The following is a 19,634-nucleotide window of genomic DNA, read 5'->3' on the forward strand; positions in this document are numbered from 1 at the left end:
GATGCCTTACAATAAAAATCTGATCGTTACAACCTCGACCCTTTCCAAATCCCGCTTGTTCTTCTCTTAAAATTTTATCATTTACTGGCTCTATTCTGTTCAACAAGATTTTGGAAAAGACTTTTGCAACTACAGGTGTCAAAGTTATCCCCCTCCACCTTCCACACACACTTAAATCTCCTTTTTGGGGATTTTTATAATCACTCCATTTTTCCACTCCACTGGAATTCCACCATTATCCCAAGCCACATTAAAAAGTTTCAAAAGCGCATTCATCAACTCATCATTTTCCACCTTAAGCATTTCAGGAAATATTCCATCCTCTCCTGGGGCCTTAAAATTCTTTAACTCCTTTACAGATTTTGCTACCTCTTCCAAGGTTATATCCCCTGTTTCTATCTGCAAATCTCTCTCGGCTAGCAAAATGTCCTCTTCAGCTGGGATTGGTCTATTTAGAACAGATTCAAAGTGCTCTTTCCACCTTCCTTTTATATCCAAATCTTTAGCCATCAAATTACCATTTCTATCTCGTACAGGTATTTCCTTCCTTCTCTTTTCAGTCCCAGTTAACTCCTTTATGGCCTGGTACGCTGCTCTTGTGCTCTGACCGTCATTTTTACTTAATTTAATTTCTGTCTCTGTTGCCTTTTCATCATATAGCTTCCTCTTATCGCGTCTAACGAGTCTTTTTACATCATATATATATATATATATATATATATATATATATATATATATATATATATATATATATATAAAGTCATGCTGAGTATGTGTGTGTGTGTGTGTGTGTGTGTGTGTGTGTGTGTGCAAGTGTTTTTCTTTTCTTTTTTTTCACGACCAAGTTCTTTTTCCATTAGGTCGAGGTAGGTCCAGGGAGTGTCAGCAAAATACCAAACAGGAGCAATCCAAGATTACAAACTAACCGCCAAAACTGAGCAATACCCCATCTGCATCCTGTAATTTCTGTGCAAGCGTTGCGGACATTATTGATGGAGTGAGAAGCAAAAATGATGAAATTGCCATTATCCCGCAATGGTAAAGGATCTTTTGAAAATTCATGGATCCGAATCATGATCCGGATCACCCCCAAATATAACAGAATGCTCCTTGGACCATACCCTACCCCTCCAAAAAATTTCAACAAATTCTGTTCATAACTTTTTGAGTAATCTTGCTAATAGACAAACAGACAAACGAACCTCCTTGGCGGACCTAATAATTTTGGCGATCGCGCACAACGAAACAAATTTGTCGGAAATCGGGACAAGCGAAAATACGGGAAATTCATTATTTGGACCTTGTGGTCAGAAATGGTTATTGTGGGTTCAATAACGGTATGGAAAAGATATTGGTATTTGCAAACATTCTGTGATGGAAAGGTTATTATTAGTCCAGGAAAATTTTACGGGCTAACACTAGTACAAACACACACACACACACACACACACACACACACACACACACACATTTTGTATATATATAAATATACTCCCCCAGTATCCCTGCTTGTCGTACAAGGTGACTAAAAGGGTTGGCGGAGGGTTAGTGCCCCTCCCCGGAAAACAACTAACTAAAAAGACGAACAAGAAGCCTCGGACAAGGACTGACCAAAAGATGACGACCAAGGACCGGACAAAGGACATGGTAATCGGAACGTGGAATGTACGAGGTGCGAATGATGAGGTGAAAGAGAGAGAGATTGTCCATGTGCTTGAGGGTACGAAAGTTGATGTATGTGGAGTAACTGAAACTAAAAGGAGAGGAGAAAGTGTGAGAGAATGGGAGTATGGATGGGGTATATGTGCAGGAGTAGGTGAGAATGAGAGGGCAAAAGAAAGAGTGTGTATAGTTGTGAGTAAAAGATGGAAGAAGAACATCAGAGAGTATAGATCAGCTGGGTCAAGGATTGTGTGGGTAAGATTGAAAGTTGGACTACAAATGTGGGCGATTGTGTGCGTGTATGCGCCAACGCAAGATCGTGCCAGCAGAGTGAGAAAAGAGTTCTGGACAAATGTGGAAGTGTGCATGGAAAAATTTGAAAGGAGTGAGAGTGATTTTGATCGGTGATATGAATCGTAAAGTAGGGAATGTGAAGGTGGATGGAATAGTTGGTGAGTAGGGTGTGCCTGCTGAGATAGATGAGAATGGCAGTGCGTTAGTGGACATTTGTGCTGGGAGGGGGTTGGTGATAGCCAATACCCTCTTCAGGCATAAAATGATCCACAGGTATACATGGCAAGTGATGAGAAGGGTGGGTGGTGATCTGAATGAAAGGAAGGCAATGATTGATTATGTGTGTGTAGATGAAAGGATGCGAAGATGTGTAATGGATGCAAGAGCTTATAGAGGTTGGGGTAGTGGATTTTCTGACCACTACTTGGTGGTGGCAAGAATAAAGATCCAAACAAGATGGAGAAATAGAAGAAGGGAAGGACGGGAAGAAGGAGTATTTGCAAGGAGAGTGGAAAGGTCACAAGTGGATGAGAAAAAGGCAGAACATAAGAGAGAAGTGGAGGAACGATTGGGCAAATATGAATTGGAGCAGATAGGGGACGTGGAAGGTGTGTAAAGGATATTCACAGAAGAAATATGTGCAGCCTGTGATGTGGTGTGTGGAATGAAGAGAAGACGGAGGGGGGGGTGCAAAGAACAGCGTGGTGGACTGAAGAGGTGAGACAGGCTGTGGCACAAAAGAAGAAAGCATACAATGAATGGATGAGAAATAGGGGCGTGGAAGAAGCTGAGAGGCGGAAGAGTTATATGTAGAAAGAAAGAGAGAGGTGAAAAGACTAGAAAGAGAGAGTAAGAAGAGAGTGGATGAGGAATTTGGAAGGAATGTGAGTGTAAAGTGGAGAGACTGTAAGAAAATGTTCTGGAAAGAGGTGAAGAGAGTAAGACAAGGTGGAAGTGAAGTTAGCAGGGGAGTGAAAGATAAAAATGGTAGATTACTAGTGGAGAAGGGAGAAAAAGTGAGTAGATGAAGAGAACACTTTATGGAATTGTTGAACATAGGGGATGGAAGTGATGCACTTATAAGTGGCTGGGGAATGGCTGGGAGAAGGAGGGAGATGAGAAGACAGAAAGAAATCAGCAGGATAGAAGTTGTGGAAGCAATGAGGAAAGTTAAATAGGGGAGAGCCCCAGGAATTGGTGGAGTGTGTGGTGAAATGTTGAAGCATGGGGGAGGGATAGTAGTAGAATGGATGTGGAAGATATGCAGATTGGCCTGGGTGGAAGGTAGAGTTCCGGAGGATTGGACGTCAGGCATAATTATTCCCTTTTACAAAGGAAAAGGGGAAAAAGAAGTGTGTGGTAATCATAAGGGCATTTGTCTTCTTAGTATAACAGGAAAAGTGTATGGTAGGATACTTATTGACAGAGTTAGGGAAATAACAGAGGAATTAGTTGGAGAAGAACAGGGAGGCTTTAGGAAGGGAAGAGGTTGTGTAGATCAGATATTCATTCTTAGATCTTTAGTGGAAAAGTTTCTAGAGAAGGGAAAGAAGTTGTATGCGGCTTTCATGGATTTGGAGAAAGGATATGACAGGGTGGATAGACAAGGATTGTGGAAAGTTTTAAGAATATATGAAGTAGATTGGAAGTTGTTGAATGCTGTGAAGAGTATGTATGATGGTGCTAAGGCTGCAGTGAGTGTAGATGGTGAACTGAGTGAATTTTTCTCTTTGAAAGTTGGGTTGAAACAGGGATGTGTCATGTCTCCATGGTTGTTCAATCTGTACATGGATGGGGTAATAAAAGAAGTACAAGGTAGGGTAGTGGATGTTGGAGTGGTCCTGGTGAGAGAGGGTAGTGTTTGGAAACTCCCTGTGCTGTTGTTTGCCGATGATACTGTGTTGTTGAGTGAAGACGAAGGGGAGCTGCAGGGCTTGGTGGATAAGTTTGGGAGAGTGTGTAAGAAACGGAATCTACAGGTGAATGTAGGGAAGAGCAAAGTGATGGTCTTTGAGAGAGGTGAAGTCAGTGAATGTACAGCGAGGTTGGATGGTGAGGAATTGGAAAATGTGGGTACGTTTAAGTACTTGGGTAGTGTGATGAATAAGGATGGAGGTTTGGAGGGTGAGGTGCTTGAAAGGGTACAACAAGGAAGAAAGGTTGCTGGTTCCTTGAATGCAGTGATAAGAAACTGGGAAGTGAGCATGGAAGTGAAAAAGTTACTACATGACAGTATTGTGATACCAACTCTAACGTATGGAAGTGAAGCTTGGACGTTGTTGGAAGGGCACAAATCAAGAGTGAGAGCAGTGGAAATGAGTTATTTAAGAGGAGCCTATGGAGTCACACGGAGAGACAGGCTGACAAATGAGGATATAAAGGAGCGTTGTGGTGTGGATGTGGATGTGATAGGAAGCGTTAGGAGGAATACACTGAGGTGGTTTGGCCATGTGGAGAGGATGGAGGGTGAAAGACTGACGAAGCGAGTGTATGTGAGGGAGGTGGAGGGGGGGAGAGGGAGGGGAAGGCTGAGGACGAGACGGAAGGATGGGGTGGAGAGGTATATGAGAGAGGGGGGTGTGAGTTGGGAGCGGGGCAGCGAAATGGTGGGGGACAGGGCGATGTGGAGGCAATTTGTTTGTGGCCACCCCGAACGGGATTGAGGCGTCTGGCAATATATATATATATATATATATATATATATATATATATATATATATATATATATAGATAAGAAGAGAGTGGAGGAGGAATTTGGAAGGAATTTGAGTGTAAAGTGGAGGGACTGTAAGAAAATATTCTGGAAAGAGGTGAAAAGAGTAAGACAGGGTGGAAGTGAAGTTAGCAGGGAAGTCAAAGATAAAAATGGTAGATTACTAGTGGAGAAAGGAGAAAAAGTGAGTAGATGGAGAGAACACTTTAAGGAATTGTTGAACATAGGGGATGGAAGTAATGCGAGTATAATTGGCTGGGGAATGGCTGGGAGAAGGAGGGAGGTGAGAAGACAGGAAGAAATCAGTAGGATAGAAGTAGTGGAAGCAATGAAGAAAGTTAAATCGGGGAAAGCCCCAGGAATTGATGGAGTGTGTGGTGAAATGCTGAAGCATGGGGGAGAGATAGTAGTAGAATGGATGTGGAAGATGTGCAGATTGGCCTGGGAGGAAGGTAGAGTCCCGGAGGATTGGAAGTCAGGTATAATTATTCCCTTGTACAAAGGAAAAGGGGAAAAAGAAGTGTGTGGTAATCATAGGGGCATTTGTCTTCTTAGTATAATAGGAAAAGTGTATGGTAGGATACTTACTGACAGAGTTAGAGAAAGAACAGAGAAATTAGTTGGAGAAGAACAGGGAGGATTTAGGAAGGGAAGAGGTTGTGTAGATCAGATATTCATTCTTAGATCTTTAGTGGAAAAGTTTCTAGAGAAGGAAAAGAAGTTGTATGCAGCTTTCATGGATTTGGAGAAAGCATATGACAAGGTGGATAGACAAGGATTGTGGAAAGTGTTGAGAATATAGGGAGTAGATGGGAAGTTGTTGAATGCTTTGAAGAGTATGTATGATGGTACGAAGGCTGCAGTGCGTGTGGATGGTGAACTAAGTGAATTTTTCTTCTTGAAAGTTGGGTTGAAGCAGGGATGTGTCATGTCTCCATGGTTGTTCAATCTGTACATGGATGGGGTAATAAAAGAGGTACAAGATAGGGTAGTGGATGTTGGAGTGGCCCTGATGAGAGAGAATAGTGTTTGGAAACTCCCTGTACTGTTGTTTGCAGATGATACTATGTTGTTGAGTGAAGACGAAGGGGAACTGCAAGGCTTGGTGGATGAGTTTGGGAGAGTGTGTAAGAAACGGAATTTAAAGGTGAATGTAGGGAATAGCAAAGTGATGGTCTTTGAGAGGGGTGAGGTCAGTAAATGTACAGCGAGGTTGGATGGTGAGGAATTGGAAAATGTGCGTACGTTTAAGTACTTGGGTAGTGTGATGAGTAAAGATGGAGGTTTGGAGGGTGAAGTGATTGAAAGGGTCAGCAGGGAAGAAAGGTTGCTGGTTCTTTGAAAGCAGTGATAAGAAACAGGGAAGTGAGCATGGAAGTGAAAAAGTTACTACATGACAGTATTGTGATACCAACTCTAACGTATGGAAGTGAAGCTTGGACGTTGTTGGAAGGACACAAGTCAAGAGTGAGAGCAGTGGAAATGAGTTATTTAAGAGGAGCCTGTGGAGTCACATGGAGAGACAGGCTGACGAATGAGGATATAAAGGAGCGTTGTGGTGTGGATGTGGATGTGATAGGAAACGTTATGAGGAACACACTGAGGTGGTTTGGCCATGTGGAGAGAATGGTGGGTGAAAGACTGACGAAGAGAGTGTCTGTGAATGAGGTGGAAGGGGGAAGAGGGAGGGGGAGGCCGAGGATGAGATGGAGGGATGGGGTGGAGAGGTATATGAGAGAGGGGAGGTGTGAGTTGGGAGCAGGGCAGTGAAATGGCGGTGGACAGGGCGACTTGGAGGCGATTTGTTTGTGGCCACCCCAAACGGGATTGATGCGTCTGGCAATTTATATATATATATATATATATATATATATATATATATATATATATATATATATATATATATATATATATATATATCCATCCATTCATCATCCAATCCTACATTGCCCCATGAGGAGCGTAGGAGCCCGGGGCTAGGTAGATGGTCCTGACCTTTAAGATGAGAGTGACCAACCTCACTCATCCCTGAGTGGCATTACGTGAGCATTAAACCCCAACCACCCGTTGAATAAAAACCTTCACCGGCTCAATCCGATTGGAGCATAATAATTACCCAATAAACCACCAGGTGCCAAAATTTGGTTATATGGTTACCACCCAGCGTAGTAAATGGTTTCCTGGTGTACAGGAAACCATTTGGCTTGTCACTCAGTGTAGAGTCACCCATAGGCAGTAGAAAGAGGAAAGAATGATGGAATAAAAGACAGAAGAGGGAGTGTAAAGTCACCCGTAGGCAGAAGGACGAGGAAAGAATGAAGGAAAGAAAGCTAGAAGAAGATGGAAGGAAAGAAGGATGGCGGAGAGGACAGAGCAGACACCCGAGAGCAGCATTACATCGAGTGAGTGGATGGTGAGCGCCCCCAACTACTACCAATATATATATATATAGATAGATAGATAGATAGATAGATAGATAAATGAGAATCGTGTAGATCAAAAATGTGTTTTAGCCCCATTATGATTGTGAAATCGACACTCTGTTTAACCTTTCAGTCTGATAAAGAGTTAAGATGTCACCATATTGAAGTTGTGGGAAATATTTTCCCCCAGAGCGGTTGCGCTCTCTACATTTGGTATAGTTGCCCTTGCTTAAAAGCAGAGGAAAACTAGAGACCATTGTTAACAGTTCAAGCGGTTTTTATAACCCAGAAAGTACGTTCTCTTTATTAATTCTTGTTATTGATAAATTAGATGCTACTGCGTTTAACCCTCGTGGACAACTATATATTGTAAATACATGTAATTATGTGGAATTTTCCACTGACCTAAACATCGTCTGCGCGTTAGATGACGTGGCGAGGATGAAAAGATCCTCGTGCAAAGCTGATGTGGAATTAAAGGGAATATTTAGTTTAACTTTAGTTTAATTAAAACTAAGATTAATTTGTTAGATTCGCCCTGTACATACCATGATGTAATCTAACTGTATTTAGTACTGTAATTTATTAGTAGTTGGGAACCCACGTTTCTATGAGGAACTTGGGTCTGCCACGTTCATGCACTCTGCTCGTAGTCATAGTCAAGCTAACACGTTGTACATAAGCACCTAAAGGACGCTTGATTGCTCAAGCAACTTCAGCTATACAGCCCCATCGTCATCGGTTGTCGAGCATTCCCTCTTCACTAGCTTAATAACCTTTACCAATTGGCCAGTTCAAGGGGGGATTAGCTGAGAGATAGAAGATAAATAGTTAATGCAGGTGAGTTAAAGTTAAGTTACGGTTCACCTAACCCTATGAGACTTGTTTTGAATTACTTAAGGACAACTTTATGGCAAGTAACGACCTACGAGTTGTTTATTAGGAAATACCAGAATTATTTCACATTTTGGTGCCCAGAGAGAGGGCCCCGATTTGTTTACCATAACTTCTAAATATTTTTCACAGAAGTGATCAGTCTCTCACTCTCCAGATGACTTCACTTAAGGAGCGACATCTGTTTGACATGGATGAGTTACATTACAGCCTTCATTAAACACACCAGTAAGGAAAAAAACTTTTACACTAGACTACAACAACCACGGTGTAACAGCAATCAGCTCGAAAGTATAGTCTGCCAACACTCGCAAAGAATGAAAAATAACATTCGCAAAAAGAATTCTACCACTGGAAAGGTGATTGTCCTTAGTCTCTCGCAGAAGCTGGTAAATTCTAATGATGGGTGTTGTTACATTGAACTAAACATGTGTATCTGTATAGCCTGATCATTGGCCCATATAGCTGGCCTAAAGCTATAAGCTCTGGTGTCTGAGTATCTTTGTTTAGTAAACAACTGCATCTTTTTTTTTAATGAACAGATGGAGAAATTTGACACCAAAATAAAAAATGTTTGGAAGAAGGAAGAAAAACGAAATGAGAAAGGAAATGAGCAAGTATAGTAAGGTTGGATGAACAGAGACAGGCAAAACAAAGTTTGTCCATGAATCTGACCGTCACTTAAATCGAGCCTAGTTCATTGCAGTTCTGCACTACCCATCAGACCACCGCTTTGCCAAATTAGAGGGATCAGATACATCTTTCAATCACGCCCTTGCCACAAGAGATAAAAAAAAAAAAAGTTCCGGTAGCAATGATGAAAATAAAAATAAATGAATAAATATGAGAAATTCTTGGAAAATAACTCACACCAAATACTTCTTCAGTGTCATGAGAGTAATTTTATTCCTACTACTTTCAGACGATTTATTTAGCTTTGGGGAAGAAGTAAAATCCTGGGGAGATTACTAGTCTCTCTAACTCCATTACTACAAATGGTCTTTCCAAAATTGACAAAATCGTTTGGGGGTGACAAGAAATTCCCCCCTCCCTCCAAAAGAAATCAAACAAATGCCTAACAATAAATGAATTTCAGAGGGTAATTTACAAGGAAATAATTAAGAAATATAAGTAATATTAAAAATAACTGATGGGTAATGTTTACAGATATTTCCAAGGAGACCCTAAAAAAAAATGACTCATGATTAAAGTTAAAAAATTCGAATTACGGGTGGGCCTAATGTTTAAAAAAAAAAATCGAAGAAATTAAAAAGCAGTAACTAAAATTATGAGAAAATACTGTAAATTATTTTATGATGGAAAAAAAAAGAGAATAACTACTCTGTAACGAGGAAATTCTTATAAAATGTACTTACGAGAACACTTGTTATTATCAGTGTTTTGTTCTGCAGGCTCTCCACAATGCCCTGCTGAACATCACTGTACGATCTAGTGTAGTTAGCGCCGTTGATCGGGTCCCACCTGAAATAGCAGAGAAAGAAAACGGAGATGGGAGGGAGAGGTTGTAACTAAGGGTCATGTTCATAGTTATCCACATGCCGTCCACGACAGCCCACGCATCACTGAACACACTTTTTGGGTCTCACTGTTGTCCCCAACCAGCCTTCTGAGGTCTTCATTCCCCCAACCAGCCTTCCGAGGTCTTCATTCCCCCAACCAGCTTTCAGAGGCCTTCATTCCCTCAACCAGCTTTCAGAGGCCTTCATTCCCCCAACCACCTTTCAGAGGCCTTCATTCCCCCAACCACCTTTCAGAGGCCTTCATTCCCCAATCCAGCCTTCCAAGGCCTTCATTCGGAGGCCAAGTTCAGGCTGTCCACAACATTATTGGAACATTCTTGGGGGAGGGTGGGGCTCCCCAGCATATGGACCCTAATGAACTAAAAAGAAAGAATTGTTGTCTTATGGACATTTTTTATCAATGTTTAATAATACTACCGAGAAATTTACACATCCAGTAAAGAACATACATGATATTTATACACTATTAAGAAACTGTAATTTACCCAAATACAAGATAACTTAACGCAATTTATTTCGCAGCCTTTTGGAGACTCCACAAAAAAGGACCCGAAAGAAATAAACGAATAATTATCTAGTGCATAATTTCATGAAGATTTTAATACTAAATATCCGATGTAATATTGTTGATAAATCTAAAACACCCCGTTTAGAAAATACCTTATGTCCTTGTACTATTGCTATACACGTCAATAAACCAACCCATCACTCAATAGGCGTTCTAATTCTTATTTTGCCGCCTTGAGACGAACTTCGTCACTCCTGAATATATTAGTGTGAGTTGTGTGAAGTGGATTTTCCAGCCAGACCAATCACCGCATTCATCACGTTCCAATTTCTACATATTCTCAACATAAGGGTGATGTTGGTGAGGTGTCATTCCTCCTAATACGAGTAGTTTACTACATCTATGTTTTGGCCACCCAGAACTACCAACACTACCGCATCAACACAGGCAGACGTCCCCATTTTGGCAAGCTCCCAGTAGCTATTCGGAGGCACTGTAAAATCCAAAGGTGCTCTTGGTTCGGGCGAAAGGTTAGGGACGACGGTGATAACGGCACGAAGATCAGTTCTTACACTTGACGTGGCCCAGAGTTTTGTCCTTCTCCTGTTTATGTCACGGAGTTCAGTGGCAGAGAAAGACAATGCTGTGGCCCTACACAAGTACCATAGCACTTCTTGATGACTAGCATCGTATTCTGGTGTTAATCTCTTGTTACATCTCAGTATTCAAGATGGAGAGATGGCAGTTTTAGGCCAAGATAGAGTAAATGGGGTACAGTTTATTACGAACACATCCCAATTATCGTCAGTTTCAGGGACATCTCAGTCAGCGTTACCAGTGCCTACAATAAATTCTACTTCTGATACTATTTCTCACACTTCATACCTTTTTTTTTTTTTTTTTTTTTTACGTTTAGTGGGTGTGTATATAATTAGAAGTATCACGAAGCCCCTGCAACACGCGAAAAATGAGATGTGCAATATGTGGACTATCCTGTTTACTCTGTCTATCTATCTATCTGTCTATCTGTCTATTTATATATGTAGAGTTTTGCAACGTGGAAGGAAATTATAACCATGAGGGAATGCAACAAATTTGATATGCACAAGAATCTCGGGTATGCTGTCTGGTCAAAATCTTATACAGTAACATTAACTCCTCTAAAACAGTGACGCCATGTATGCTAATCATGTTATCCTTACTGCCTGAAAGCGATTTTATTTTCTCTTTATTAATACTTCAATCTGATAAAACTTGAGGTGTTAAATGTAGACGTCCTTAACCTCTCCATTACCTGGTTTCTTTCCATATGTTGTTTAAAATCCTACGATGCAAAAGAGAATTAAAAAGTTATCAGACTGAAGGGGTTAGGTACAGCATGCCGACCAAGAATGAAACACACACACACACACACACACACACACACACACACACACACACCTGCCAACTCGCTCCAGGCCGTCCTTAGTAAGCTCCACAATGTCGAGGGTAACGTCCCTCCTGAAGCCCTCTGCGTCCAGTTTAATCAGCCCGGTCAGTCCACTCACCTGAACCTGTGCAGTGCAAACCAAGATTATTATGGCAAGTACTCATTATAAGTTCATTTATCGCTATTAATTCCACAACAGATTATGAGAGGAAATGTTTATAAATCGCTCTGCAATTATTACCGTACTTTTTTGTGGACTTTTTTTTTTTTTTTCAGCTTCGAAGTGGAAGGCACTGATACAACCTTCATGAACTCATGCGCCACGAGGGGTCTCTTTAGCATAATAAAATCGTTTATTAGTCCTCTACCGGTCAAACTAGTCAGTGACTAGAGGTCTCCGCGGTTCCGTCAATGCGTACGTCAGTCCGCCCGCAATTTCGTGTTCGCTCTGTAACTTGCACATGCATGGACAGATTTGGATAGAACTTCACACACTTATTCCCCATACCATGAGGGTGTGTGGCGAGCAACAATCAGCCATCTACTGTACTCCCAAGGTCAAGGTTTTTACATACCCAAATTGTGTACACAGTACATACGTACTGCTATCATACCCACATTGTATGAGTTTATATGTATGGTTATCATCGGGTAGGGGACTTTGTATGCGTGGCAATACTTCATTCACTTGTTTTCTACAGAACTAATATTTAAATGACATAACCTACTCAACTCGATTGGATAAAGACTTTTTAAACGAAACACTCTTATTCAATGCATTTTTGGCACCAGCAGGTGACTAATCTGGACTTAAGGACTATCTATCTGTTTTTAGCCAAACGCCATAACCCCATAAGGGTGGCCGTTTGTCTTTGAGTTAGTTGTTTTACGGGGAGGGGCGCTAACCCTCCATCAATCCACTTGCTGGCACGTAGGGAACACGGAACACATACAGTAAGGGTTGGTTACATGGTTACCACCCAGCGTTGTAAATGGTTTCCTGGTTTACAGGAAACCATTAGGCTTGTCACTCAATGTAAAGCCACCTGACAAGGAAAGAAGAGTAATAAAAAGTGACAGGAAAGATGGAAGAAATAGGAAGAAGGGAGGACAGACAGAAAATAACGATAAAGGTGAAGGAAGAAGTAGGCAGCACTATATCAAATGAGTGGATGATGGTCGCCACCACGTACCACTTAGGGACTATTTTACGCTATCAAGTGATGGGATATGGGCGTCTTTAACCCTTTTACCACAGTACTTCTCCACTAATGTAATTACGATTGCCCAGTAGTCGCACATTAAGTAAAGTGCGCCACCGTATTAAGGCCAGTAAACCATTTTGTTGGGCTTTACAGCAACGCACTTAGGATGGTGCATGATTCTAGGAAAGCCACCAGTACAATTAATGGAATAATTACACTCCCATACTGAACCTTTATTATTATTATTATTATTATTATTATTATTATTATTATTTCACTATCACCTTAAATGTCAGGACCAACTTGCCTAGCGCAGGGCTCCCATGCTTCTCATGGGACAACGTAGAATTGGACGATGGATGGATGGATGGATTATTATTATGACACAGGGATGTGTCATGTCTCCATGGTTCTTTAATCTGTACATGGATGGGGTAATAAAAGAGGTACAAGGTAGGGTAGTGGATGTTGGAGTGGCCCTGGTGAGAGAGGATAGTGTTTGGAAACTCCCTGTAGTTGTTTGCAGATGATACTGTGTTGTTGAGTGAAGACGAAGGGGAGCTGCAAGGCTTGGTGGATGAGTTTGGGAGAGTGTGTAAGAAACGGAATCTAAAGGTGAATGTAGGGAAGAGTAAAGTGATGGTCTTTGAGAGAGGTGAAGTTAGTGAATGTACAGCGAGGTTGGATGATGAGGAATTGGAAAATGTGAGTACGTTTAAGTACTTGGGTAGTGTGATGAGTAAGGATGGAGGTTTGGAGGGTGAAGTGCTTGAAAGGGTACAGCAGGGAAGAAAGGTTGCTGGTTCTTTGAAAGCAGTGATAAGAAATAGGGAAGTGAGCATGAAAGTGAAAAAGTTACTACATGACAGTATTGTGATACCAACTCTAACGTACGGAAGTGAAGCTTGGACATTGTTGGAAGGACACAAGTCAAGAGTGAGAGCAGTGGAAATGAGTTATTTAAGAGGAGCCTGTGGAGTCACGTGGAGAGACAGGCTGACGAATGAGAATATAAAGGAGCGTTGTGGTGTGGATGTGGATGTGATAGGAAGCGTTATGAGGAACACTCTGAGGTGGTTTGGCCATGTGGAGAGGATGGAGGGTGAAAGACTGATGAAGAGAGTGTATGTGAGTGAGGTGGAAGGGGGAAGAGGGAGGGGGAGGCCGAGGATGAGATGGAGGGATGGGGTGGAGAGGTATATGAGAGAGGGGTGTGTGAGTTGGGAGCAGGGCAGTGAAATGGCGGGGGACAGGGCGACTTGGAGGCGATTTGTTTGTGGCCACCCCAAACGGGATTGAGGCGTCTGACAATAGATAGATAGATAGATAGATTATTACTATTTCTGTTATTATTATTATTATTATTATTATTATTATTATTATTATTATTATTACCTTGGTATCTGTGGTAGGTAGTGCCATCCACCACTAACACACTGCATTGCTATCCTCAGATGACTCCTCACTAAGCAACAGGTCAATAATATGCAGTCCATTAACACTTTGCTACTCTGAACTGTAACCAAATACCCAGCCAATGGACCCCTGGTAATGTAGTTGGTAAATGCACTATAATAAGACTCTCCTCCAAAAGCTGTTCTTAGGGGAGGGTAAGGAGGTTATTGCTCACATAATACACTACAACACAGGGGCGGATGGTCATTCTTATCACCTTAACTTTGAGCTGAATGACCTAGTTCACGACCCACACATTCCTGCTGAGGTAACAGATTTTCTTTTTTTTTAACAGAACAGAGGAAGGAGAAACAAATGAAAAGAAATCCGTAAACCAGATTATTGGCGTCCTCCATTCATAAAATATCCGTAACAGTTGGACTTGAACAGCTGTGGGTTGAAGTTGAAGTTTGGGGGGAAACAACTCTGGGAAGCGAGTTCCAGAGAGAGATGCAGATGTAAATGATGCCTGTATATAATATCCATTTTATATTATTTATGGAAGATTCGTTTGCTGAGGTTAGCTGTGGCATTCTGACCTAAACAGGGTTGCAACCATACTCCCATAACAATACTTTAAACAATTGTCTTTATCCAGGTGATCTTTGGTTTCACAATGAGCCCTTCTTGCTTCTCGCGCATAGTTTTATCATTACTTTTAATCATAATAATGATGATGATGATGATGATGATGATGATAATAATAATAATAAAAAAATAATAATAATAAAATAATAATAATAACAATAATAATGATAATTGTAAACATTGACACCACTACCACCACTACCTCTACTACTACTACTGCTTTTTTTTTTTTAATCACCTTCATCCATGGGGAGTTATATTGAGAAGATCAAAACCAAGCTTCCTAATACAGTTCATTATTTTGAGCTGTAATGTGAAGGTTAACATTAATACTGCGACTATAATTGTAATGATACAATACTACTGCTACTACTACTTCTAATACAACACAATGATAATAATAATAATAATAATAATAATAATAATAATAATTTTATTATTATTAATATTATTATTATTATTATTATTATTATATTATTATTATTATTATTATTATTATTATTTTTATTAATATTATTACTGGGATATATTTCAGATCATCCAGTTCATTTCAGGTGATACAAGGTTACCCTTATTGTTATAGTAAGAGAAATACCTGGTATAATCTTCAATAGGTACTAGAAAATACAAAAGTCCCACAGCTGATCAAAAATGCACATATAGCATTTGTTTTTATTTTTTAGAAAATGTGGTCTCATGGACAAAAGAAAATTGATTCTTCCCTGCCAGATGTGGTGATGGAAAAGATTATATTGAATACTTTAATGTGAGAGCAAAATGATCCTTACAGTAGATGAGTATTAGATGGAAGGATACTCTCTGACGCTGGGGAGGAATAACAAATATGGGTAACAAGGCGCTGTGCAGGCAAGGAATTGTAGGTGAAAAATGGTCGGAGTGGCAGAGTGGCTATCCATAACTTTTGACCAACCTGTACCTTTTCGTGTGGGAGACAGGAAATTGGTGCCTGAGTTTAACACTGAGCGAATCTCTCTCTCTCTCTCTCTCTCTCTCTCTCTCTTAGGGAACGAAACAGGGAAACGAAAAACAGATTGATTAAATAAAATAGTCTATACACCACATTACAGGTGTCCCCCATTCACAGAAAGTCTGTAACAGTTGGACTTGAACTGCTGTAGGTTGAAGTTTGGGGGGAAACTATTCTGTAGATGCGAATTCCATGGAGATGCAGTTCGGAGAATAAGTGAATTATGTTAGAAGTTTTGCGATATGGCAGTGTGACAGTCCAATCATGAGTGCTACCAGATGCCCGTGTGGCGTGGAGGAAGACGTGGAGAGGTGGCACAATGGATGCAACTTCGTGTGCATATTTGCCATAAGAGTATCTGTAAAATAATACATTCCTTCATACTTGTAGGGGAGGTGCAACATCTTCACATCCACTCCACAAGGGTAAACAATATTCCAGCTGAGAGCGCACATGGCCCTTTCAGATTATAGCAAGTGATTTAACATGAGAGGTCCAGCTGAGGGTATTGTTAAGTGAAACACCGAGAATTTCAGTACTTTTAAAGATGTATTGGTTAGAGTAAAGGCAAGGTAGGAATCAGGCAACAACAGTCTGATAGTAAACTGTATATATTTGATTTTCCAAGACTGAATGAGACAGTGTTATTTTGTCTCTATTCAGTGATATTAGATTAATCTTGATTCAAGGAAATTGCTGTACTGAGTTGAAATTTAGAGATACTGAACTTTATGAATGGGTGTTTAAGTGTGAAGGATCTGTGAAGTGTTGAGTCATCTGGATATGAGTAAATGGGATTATGGGTGATAGTCAAGAGACAATTAACATGAATAGGAATAGGGATGGAGCCAGGACTGATCCTTGTGGTACATCGGCATTAGTCGAGTGGAAATTGGAATATACATCATTTATATTTACTCTTATCTTCTGTCACTGAGACATGATGAAATCAGAGGAACAATAGATAATAGGACATAGATAAGGAGTTTGGACAGCAGGGAACGGTGCCACAATCTGTCAAAAGCTCTCAAAATATCAAGGGCCATTGCATGGGTTTTTCCATGTTGGTCAGTTGACTTATGGATGGTATGAGTCACAAAACTGAGTATATCAATTTGTCCAGCATCACGGTGTTAGTACAGAGTCTTGTTAGATTGCACGAGGAGCGGTTCAGTCAGAACTATCAATAATTAATAAGTTTTCGTTGGTGTGATACCCTGGCTATGACGTCCTCCAGCACTGGTTAAAATGAAACAGTGAACGGACTCTTTGACCCACGACTGCAGAGCTGCAGTCAGTAATTCGTTTGCATAGCCTCGCATCTCTGTCAGGACCAAATGAAATATTGCTAAGCTGATCAGTAATATTCACGTTGACAGACAAGCATTATCTCGATTCATTTGGTCAAAACCCAAGACGGGTACTAAGATTCTAGTCCCTCCAGTCCACTTCAATATTACTGGTTATTTGGAAAAATCTGATTGCGTGCTGTTATGGTTTTGATTCAGGGTAAAACAACCAACGATAACCAACGAGACGATAATTTAACCCAACCAGTCTGCCTGAACATTAGTCCCTTCAATCCAGTGACATCTTCTTACACACATTCTTGCTGGTTCCTGACGATTTTACTAAGCTCAGGGAGATGTCTTGCAATGATGAGGTTAATGAAGGCTATATGTAACCCGTTCAGTTATAGTGGCAGAGTAATATCATCTGTAAATGGCAAGAATACAGTTGAAAAACAGTCCTTGCATCCAAGAGGTTAATGGGTATCATGGTATGGTTTTGAGACTGTTTAATAATAATGGAAATGGAACACTTGGCAGGAATTGTACGTGATGTTATCCAACCAAACTTCTCATGACTACCCACCAGTTTCATATAGTTAATGAGTGAGGTTCCGTAGACCCAGGGCGAGGCTCCGTCACAGTCAAGGGGTGAGACCTCGATGCGGCGGGAGCGATCCAGGTCACCCAGGGCCTTGACGAACAGCTGCACCGCGTCGTACATGAGGGCCACCTCAGTCTGCGGTGAAAAGTGTGAGGAACGGAGCATCAGTGAGGGGTCTAAATGTGAAAAATGTATTCAGTGGGAGATTTAGAGACAAACAGGTTCACTGGAGGCTATAAGTGTGAAAACTAGCATTAGTGTGTAGATGTGAAAAATAGAATCAATGGGGAATCATCATCATTATCATTAAGACTATCATTATCCCGACCTCTCCTGGGACCTAAGGCTGAGATGTATTAGGGTCCAGAAAGCAAAGAAACAGAATGTACGATAAGGACAGAACATATCGAGTAAACTCGGCCACACACCCATTCACTCGCCATGCAGACTCCGGAATCCTGACTCCCCATCACAGGCTTTACTATCAGCACATTTTTTTTTTCTTTTATAGATGCGACATACATTACCTATCTGATACAGTCAAACACCTGTCATGTGTTGCTTCGTACACAATTCATCCAGCCAACTTAATCCTCTGTCAGTTCCCTTGCCTCCTCCTCCTCCATACCTCGCTTACCCACTCATCCACCGCATCTTCTTGACGTAATATCGCATCCTCCATCTGCAGTCTCACTCATATACGAGTATACGTTTATTTTCACCCTGTTTGCATACATTCTCTCCAGAGGCCACACCATCTAAACGCACTGTCTTCAACCATATTTTAAACAGAATTCTTAACTCTACGTCTTTCACGAATTACGTTACTTCCAATCCTATCCACTCTACACACCCTTCACACATTCCCCAGTAACCGCACTTTCTCTCTTCTTATTCTGGACTTTTCGTTCTAATGAAATATCAGATATTTTACCCATAACTTCATGTGAACACTAAAACACCCCCTACAGTCTACACACTTAGACTTCTGCATAGGGTCAAGGCCTTCATAACACTACCCACTTCTCTTCCCTGTGTCTCTACATTTCCCACTCCCTTTTCACATCTGTTTTTTATTTCTTTTACTCCCCCTATGTACTTAAGCTATATACCAATTCAAGTCTCTCAGTCCACCGGCATATCACAGTTGAATGGACTTACTGTAAAAAAATAGAGTTACTGTGTATATGCGAAAAGTTGAAAAATTAGTCAGTGACGGAGTTGGTTGAGGGAAATGTAAACTTTGATAAATGTAGGCGAGAAAATGAGAATCAATTATGGGTCTTTGAACGGAAAAGAAAAAAAAAGTAGATTCACCGAAGGATCTATCTGTCAACAGCCAGACCCCTTCATCTTGAAAGGACTGGCCACAAACAAATTGCCATTGTCACACTGTCCTACGTCGTCAGTCTGCCCTCTCTACAACTCACGTTCCCATCACTTGTACACCTCTCCACTTCGTCCCCTCATCTAATCCCCGGCCTCCCCCTTCCCCTCTCCTCCTCAGCCTCACTCACACACACTCCCCTAGTCAATCTATCATTTTCCATGCTCTCCACATGGTCATGCTATCTCAAGGTCATCCTCCTTATGCTTTTCATCATCACCACAACGCTGCTTCACATCCTTATTTGTCTATATGTCTCTCTATGGAACTCCGCATGCATCTTCTAAACAACTCATTTTCAGGCCTCTCACGCACTGAGGGATCTGACGGGAAATTTTATTCAGTGAGGAATGTAAGTGTGGAAAATTGATTCCGTGAGTAATCTAAGAGAGAAAAGTTGAGTCAGTAAAAATATGTGACAGTCGCTGAGGCGCAAAGTTTAGTTCACACATTATTACGAGCGAGCGAGCGATGTTGTCTCTCAGTTAAGTTTGGAAAGAGCGGCCTTGCCCTACCCTGACCATCACGCTAAGCAGAAGCTAATAACTTTACTAATACGTGAAGCAGTGTTGAGATTCACTCCACATATAATCATTCATTTAATAGCCTTTGTTATAAAAAAAAAAAAAAAACACCCATAAAACGGAGGGGAAA

General features: G+C 41.0%; 1 protein-coding gene across 1 annotated transcript in view; it reads right to left on the bottom strand.

Moving 5' to 3' along the window:
• Window positions 1–19,634, bottom strand: part of LOC145405625 (glutamate receptor ionotropic, kainate 2-like) — a 75,445-nt gene that overhangs the window by 46,551 nt on the left and 9,260 nt on the right. The window contains exons 2-4 of the mRNA XM_080276954.1: window positions 17,576–17,728; window positions 11,476–11,588; window positions 9,363–9,468 (exon numbers count right to left, since the gene is read on the bottom strand). Of these exons, the coding sequence (XP_080133080.1) occupies window positions 9,363–9,468; window positions 11,476–11,588; window positions 17,576–17,728 (372 nt within the window). The remainder of the gene's footprint in view (window positions 1–9,362; window positions 9,469–11,475; window positions 11,589–17,575; window positions 17,729–19,634) is intronic.

This window comes from Coenobita brevimanus, chromosome 67 (genome assembly GCF_032717465.1).
Source record: "Coenobita brevimanus isolate Jiangsu-jjx chromosome 67, ASM3271746v2, whole genome shotgun sequence".
Classification (NCBI taxonomy): domain Eukaryota; kingdom Metazoa; phylum Arthropoda; class Malacostraca; order Decapoda; family Coenobitidae; genus Coenobita; species Coenobita brevimanus.